This window comes from Nannobrachium achirus (genome assembly GCF_963921795.1).
Source record: "Nannobrachium achirus genome assembly, chromosome: 6".
In the NCBI taxonomy this organism is placed as follows: Eukaryota; Metazoa; Chordata; class Actinopteri; order Myctophiformes; family Myctophidae; genus Nannobrachium; species Nannobrachium achirus.
Genome location: NC_137815.1, coordinates 30529526 through 30537099, shown reverse-complemented (window position 1 = coordinate 30537099; position 7574 = coordinate 30529526). Strand labels below are relative to the sequence as shown.

The following is a 7574-nucleotide window of genomic DNA, read 5'->3' as shown; positions in this document are numbered from 1 at the left end:
CGGACTGACAGGCACAAGTTTATTGAACCACGACGCTTGTTTGAACCAACCTTGTCAAACTAGACATGAAAACAGTCACTTTGTGGCTCATTGTGGATTTATTTAAAGTCCTATTAAAGTACATCGATGCCCTGCAATCACTGGACTGGAGGGGCCGTGAGGATTATTGAAAGTGGGTCCCCGACCAAATAATTCACAAAATCACTAACATTTTATTGATAATATAACATTAGTCATGTCGTTATTGTTCCATTGATCCAAGCTGGAACACGATCGATCGATATTGATCATTAAAATAAACATGCTATGATAATGCCCACACCTACCCTGACCACTTGACAGGGTCGGGTGGGGGTCATGAATGCTTTTGGAGATTTTCAAATGTGGGCCAAAGGTCGGGAACCACTGTCCCCTCTCTCCTCACGAGAAACTAATCGCTAAATCACCCCAAAAAAAGTTTTAAATAATAAAAAATAAATCCTGTTGCAACAGTCATGTTATATTATATCTGATTTATACCTAAGTTACGCCACGTGACACAGTACGCGCAACAGAGTACAATCAACGCCTCTTTAGGACACCCAACAACTACGCCAGCATCTCTTTACCGCCTCATCCTGTTATTTTTATACACACAAAAACGGGCAGAAAGTAGTAGGCGTTCCTTCCCAACTTGGATTCTTTCTTTCGTAGTTCTCGCTGTTTTGCTGCAGCCTGGCTCCTATAGCAGGGCTTCAGTACACAACCAAAAAAGGTACGAGTAGAGCGAGGGTTCTTCAGATCAGATCTGCGTGTGGTGGTGCATGTGTCCCAGCGGGGGGGTGTAAGGCGGCGGCGCGGGGTTGGGTTTGATCCCCCGGCTCTTCATGTAGGAGATGAACTGGTCGGGGATCTCGGCCAGCACGTCTTTGGCCAGCCGCGCCATGCTCAGCACGTGGTTGCCCGTCCGGTCCATGTAGTCTCGGAAGGGGACGAACTGTTTCGGGAAAGAAAACAGTGAAATATCAATACTGCATTCAACCCAGATTTAACTCTAAAAAAGGCTTTAATTCTTCTCCTGCTATACCACACTAACATGTGGAATGCCCTACCGCAGGCCCAAAAGGAGTGCAAATCCCTTCCTTCCTTCAAAATTGGGCTGAAAAGTCACCTCCAGACGGCTGCTACTCGAAACCTATAATTGACTAAGCCCATACTTACAGTACCTCCCCTTTTCTACTGTAAATATTATTATTTTATTTTTTATCTTTTTATCATTTTTTTTTCTCTTCTTCTTAACTGCTTCCTTTTTTGTTATTGATGATATCTTTTGCATAGTACTGTGTTCTATCCGTCTGTCTTTCAATGTTATATGAGAAACATAAAGGGATCCTGTTTAAATAAGCCGCAAATAAGCTTACTAAGATCTCCTTTTAGTTGACCTTATACCAGTGATTTGTACTGTCATGAAACTGAACTTTGTCCTATGCAACCGAACCTTCTAATAAAATCTTCAATCAATCAATCAATGTAGAAATACTACTGTTACAAGTCCCGTATTCAAAAAGTAAGGGCACGGTCACACTGCGCTTTATTCTACCTATGAGGGCGATTTTTTTTTTTGCAGAAATAAATGGGAGCAAACCGCATAACACGGGGAGAACATGCAAACTCCACACAGAAAGGCCTTTTTGCCTTAGGGTACAGGCACCATCCTTACCTCCCCTTTTCCACTGTAAATATTTAATTTCAAATTTTTATCTTTTTATAAAAAAAATATCTCTTCTTCTTAACTGCTTCATTTTTTGTTATTGATGATATCTTTTGCATAGTACTGTGTTCTATCCGTCTGTCTTTCAATGTTATATGAGATACATAAAGGGATCCTGTTTAAATAAGCCGCAAAGCTTACTAGGATCTCCTTTTAGTTGACCTTGTACCAGTGATTTGTACTGTCATGAAACTGAACTTTGTCCTATGCAACCGAACCTTCTAATAAAATCTTCAATCAATCAATCAATGTAGAAATACTACTGTTACAAGTCCCGTATTCAAAAAGTAAGGGCACGGTCACACTGCGTTTTATTCTACCTATGAGGGTGAATTCTTTTTTTTTTTGCAGAAATAAATGGGAGCAAACCGCATAACACGGGGAGAACATGCAAACTCCACACAGAAAGGCCTTTTCGCACCATTCAAATAGCCGATGTGTAAACACGGTTAAACAATGTTTTTTTAACCGGCACCATCTTTGATCATTTTCATGTGGTAAATAACGGTCACCTGAACAATGTCTCTCTCCGCCAGCTTTCCTCTGGACGAGATCCTGATGTCGTCGCCGTCCAACTCCACCATAGCTGGAAAACACAGGGTACACACACACACGCACGCACGCACGCACGCACGCACGCACGCACGCACGCACACACACACACACACACACACACACACACACACACACACACACACACACACACACACACACACACACACACACACACAATCAACGATTTTAACCCTAATCCTAAAGACAGATTTATGTTTCAGTTCTACAAGATCACAACGTTGCTGTTGAGTGCACACACAGCTACAAGTGCTATAAATCAGGCATACCTCTAATCCTGTAAACTCAACCTAATCTCAACTCCATCATTTAGCTGTATGGGGACCGCCTGGAACCCCCTCAAGGACCACTGGTGATGATCCCCGGACTGAGAACCACTGTGAGTACTACACACACGCATGCACGCATGTGACACAGATACACATCGTCGTTGTCAGGTGGAATTACCGTGGAAACCTTATATGTCCAAGACCGTTCGTTTTGTATTTATCATTTTCAAAATGAACTAAACTAGTGAAAATAGCAGATCTACAAGCACACAACGCCTCGCACCGCGAGGCGTTGTGTGCTTGTAGATCGGCTGTTTTCACTACATTTGTGCAACAGCATTGTATGATGAGGCAGGGCTTTGCTTGGTGCAAAAAGTACACAGTTGAAACTTGGAGATACAAGGTTTCTGCCCGACAGTGACGACATACTATATTTATGTGAATAATATGTTTTCATTCTTGCTGTAGAGGGCCACGGCTCTACCATGCATTTTAAACAGCTGAGTGCAATTAAGAGTGAGCACTACTTGTACCCTCAACACCACAAAGCCAGCAATAAACCTCAGCCAGCTCTTATACAACTATGTGTGCAATGTGCATCCACCTATGGACCTGTTAGGCTCCATAATATACTGAATCAAATGAGTTAGTAATTCCCTCCCAAGTGTTTCTCTGAATAATTGCCATAGCATAGATAGAGAGAGAGAGAAGAGGAGGCTGTTTGCAGTAACAGGCTCTGACTTGCATCCATTAAAATCAGTGGCGGCTCCAGGGGGGTGCTAGAGGGGGCGTTAGCCCCCCCTGGTGAAGGCTTAGCACCCCCTAAGCCCCCCCACCCCACACACCCAATTGTGATGAAAAATATTTAAGGAACAAATACATGAAATATATATGAATATGTGAAAGACAATTGAATGACTTCTATGTAAATCATACTATAAAACTTTTTATGCTGGAAAGCATCTTCAGCCTCGCAAAAACCCTATTTGATCACTTACAGTACCCAGATTTGGAGCTGAAAACTATCAATGATCTGGTCTGTTCAGTTATCAATACTCTGAGCCAGAGAATCTTGTTTGTCGTATTAGTACTATTCATTATTGTTTGTTACCAAAATGAATTAGCCCCTGCTCTAAAAAAAAGCCAGCTCCCCCATAGCCCCCCCAGTCACAATTCTCTGGAGCCGCCGCTGATTAAAATGGCAATCATGAACTTGTAGTTCATGTGGATGATGGTGAAAAATGTGATCGAATTGAGCACGAGTACGTGGTCTTTTGATGGGTTTCTCAGGTGGACTGATTGGACATTGTCCTTGATCTCCAGCCTCAATCGTAATTCAAATTATACATGCCATACAGTCACCAAAATAACACTGTTTTGAAATACAAATCGTTAGCCTCACAGCATAATTGTCTAAATCACTTTTTGGTCAAATTGCCATTGTTATCCAACTCTATACTCTCCTAACACTGCTGCATCATTGTCCCTTATTGCCTTGGTTGTACTGTGTATTATTGCGGTGTTGATATGGCGGTGTGATACTTGTGTTGCATGACTGCATTGACTAGCAGTGACTGTTATGTGCACTCTTTTGTTTGGCACTGTTTGTTAAGTTATGCTTGAGTATAGCTTTTTTTGTGTGTGTGACGTGTCATTTAGCGTTAAATGTTTCGTGGTCACTTTATGTATATATTCTTCTTTTTTTTGCAATAGCTTTCGACACTTTATGTTTTATTTATCTTTTTTTGTGCTTGCTCTTTGGACTGTATACTACAGTACTCTTTTTCTTTTTCTTACTTCTCTGTAACTTGTAACCTTAACTGCTGTGCTGCCTCTGGGCAACTGAATTTCCCCCGTGGGATAATAAAGGTATCTATCTATCTATCTATCTATCTATCTATCTATCTATCTATCTACTGTATGTCCTAAGCCCATCAGAATGCTTGTTACATTCCGAAATCACTTTCTGCCTAAGTCAAAGAGATGACTTAGAGATGACAACGATGCTGATGACTTAGTACATACTTTCCACCACTGCTTTCCACCCAGAAGTCCTTGAGGGGGTTCCAGTTAATATTGCAATCAAACTCATTGTAACCATTGTTTAACCGTGTTTACACATCGGCTATTTGAAAATATTTCCAGATAACCTGGGGGTCCTTGACATGGATAAAAGTCTTGAGAACCACAGCTGATGATCAGGGCTGTCACGATATGACATTTTACATGACGATTAATTGTCACTCAAATAATTGGCGATTAACGATTTAATTGTGTATTTGTCGTTGATAATTACATTTGTGTTTGGCTTTTAGGCTTTGAAGTTGCATATGGTAGATATGACACATAACCTAAATATACAAATACATTACTGACATATTTGACAACTTACTGCTTAAAAAATAACATTGATAGTGGAAATAGCCGATCTACAAGCTCACAACGCGTCGCGATGCGACGCGTTGTGAGCTTGTAGATCTGCTATTTCCACTATTTCTGACATTTTTCAACATTCACGATTATGACCAAATAATTGCGATAATGTCAAATAATCACGATTAGACGATTATGTAATAATTGTGACAGCCCTACTGATGATGTGTGTAAAAGTAGTGAAGTTGGGTTCCTAGTTCCTACCGTCAAACTCCGCCTGGCCCACTCCCACTATGATGATGGACATGGGCAGCTTGGCCCCCTGCGGAGGAGAATACCAAAAACAAGCGGTTAGAGTCAGTTCAGCTTGGTTGGCTCGTTAGCGGCTTCTCTCCGTCTTTCTTCCCACAAAGGAAAGACACCTGGGAAGGAATTATCAGCCTGAAATGTACTGACTCTTGCACTCTGCACAGTACACTTTGATGAAGTACTTTCAGAACTGCTCTGTCGTCGTTCATCATCTTCTCCAACGCGTAAAGTTACACGTGAGAGTGTAGCGGAGTGAGTCTGTCCTGATTACCTCCTCTGACACCTGATGGTACTGTAGGTGGAGAGGTTAGCAGTGGCGGAAAAAAGTATTCACATTGTTTTACCTAAAGGACGACTTCACCACTTTTCAACCTATCGTCATATAATTGGTCCTCATTAATGTTCATGATAAAATAAAATAAAATAGCACAATCTTTTTCTACTCTGTCTGTGTCTCATAGGAGAGCTGTGGGCAGTTCAGAAATCCGTCTGCCAGTGTCGTCATCGATGGGGAATAAGCTAACATAAACTGTAGGCTTTCTATTCCTGAAAAGTTGCAATGTTATAGTGGAAGCCATTGTTCAACGCGATTATATTAATCGCGAGAACAATATTAAGAATCTTAATATAAAAAAAATCTTCCAAACGATGATGTCACTGGCAGACGGTTTTCTGAACTGCCCACAGCCCTGTGAGTCCCACCCAAACATTTAACAGCTGATACAAGCCCACAACGCGCCGCTTCCTCAACTCTTTAGTATATCTTCTATGTTCAATTCACGGGTGGGCCGGTCTGGGCCAAGGTGCCATGCAGGGCCGAATATATGTCCCAGTCCAGCCCTGGACTGTTACTGTTACAGTCGGTTACAATCATGCTAATATTCTGCGCCTCACTTTTAGACTAGGTCAGATTTCCCAAAATGTTAACCCCGAAGGCACATCGTGTTAATTTATGAGATACATGTTTTCTAGGGGTATTAAGGGCTGCTGAATCCAAATCTGCTGTATGTCAAGCTCAAAAATGGCCGCTAAGCCCTCAAAATGGGCCATTTAAAGATGGCGGCCACCACTATGCTGAAACATAATAAAACACATATATGTTTGACTAAACAATGTAGAAAATTTACTGAAATGTCCTTTTTTATGTTTTCATACATGGGGAAACCAATGAAATATTCTGATTTAAAATCAATAGTGAAGGACCAACTTTTATATCATTTATATTGTGAATAGCCAAAGTCCACACCCTTATTTCATAGATATTTCACGCCAATCAGTCTAAAAACACCAAATATTGCCCAGATGTAGCCCAGGGCATGCTCTAATGATTTAGCTATGGTACCCAAGCCTGTGTCCTTCGGGGTCACCATAGTGGCCAAATCCAATAAGGCTGCCACCTGAAAACGGTTTTGGTTATAACCTTTGAACCAGATGATCTACAAATGCAGACTTGATGTCTATATCAGGTTGTTTGACAATTAGAAACATTTTGGAATACTTATCTTTATGATTGGGCGTGTCTGGACACCTAATTTGCATATGTCCAAGATGGCGGCTATGTGAAAATGCCACAAGATCATGGCTTCGATCCTGGGCATCTCTAACTCAGTGTATGAGTAGCATGACTTGGGTCTGGCAAGCTGTGTGGTAATAGAAGTACTGGTAGCTGATAGTAGGTGTTGCACTCCAACTCAGCAATTCATCTCCCAGGGGACTAGCACAGAATATAGTCTCCTGGCTGGTACTGATAACAAGCCACTCTGGCCTACTTACTTACATACTACATACTGTTTTGCAGACCCCCATACTGAAATCAGGAATATGACAACAACCATGCAGACATGATAGCAGGACGATGAGACTAGCCAGTCACCACATGGATGTGCTAAAGAAGATGCTGATGTGGAAAGCACAAATGAGCTGGCTAGATGGTGAGTCGAGATGACTGAAGACGCAGATAAAGGATTCGTCTGAGAGATATGATCTATAGTCATCAGAGTTGATCTGCCCAGGCTCCAATGTGAGGGCAGCTAGGGTGCCTGTGAGATCTGGTGTTGCCTCCAAAGCAGCCCATGAACATTTCCCCATGGCCAAGCAAGGCTGACATAGTATCACATCCAGTTAGCACATGGAAGAGGCAAAGCCAGTGACTTCTGTGGAGCATTGCAGAACTCCTGAACAGGAATGTCCCACTTAGTACTTTCCGCAGCCAAAGCAGAGCTCTGTGATGCTTAATAGTACAGTATCTCAAATAAGTGGATTGCGAGAACTACAACATACAGATCATCAGTGTTTAGAAT

At 41.8% G+C, this 7574-nt stretch overlaps 1 protein-coding gene across 1 annotated transcript in view; it reads right to left on the bottom strand.

Moving 5' to 3' along the window:
- Nucleotides 1-781: 781 nt before the first annotated feature.
- The window catches only part of LOC308286997 (copine-8-like), a gene marked incomplete at both ends in the record, with an annotated part of 66778 nt that continues 59985 nt past the window's right edge, over nt 782-7574 (bottom strand). Inside the window, 3 exons of the mRNA XM_080728118.1 lie at nt 782-976; nt 2263-2336; nt 5230-5287. Of these exons, the coding sequence (XP_080584244.1) occupies nt 782-976; nt 2263-2336; nt 5230-5287 (327 nt within the window). The remainder of the gene's footprint in view (nt 977-2262; nt 2337-5229; nt 5288-7574) is intronic.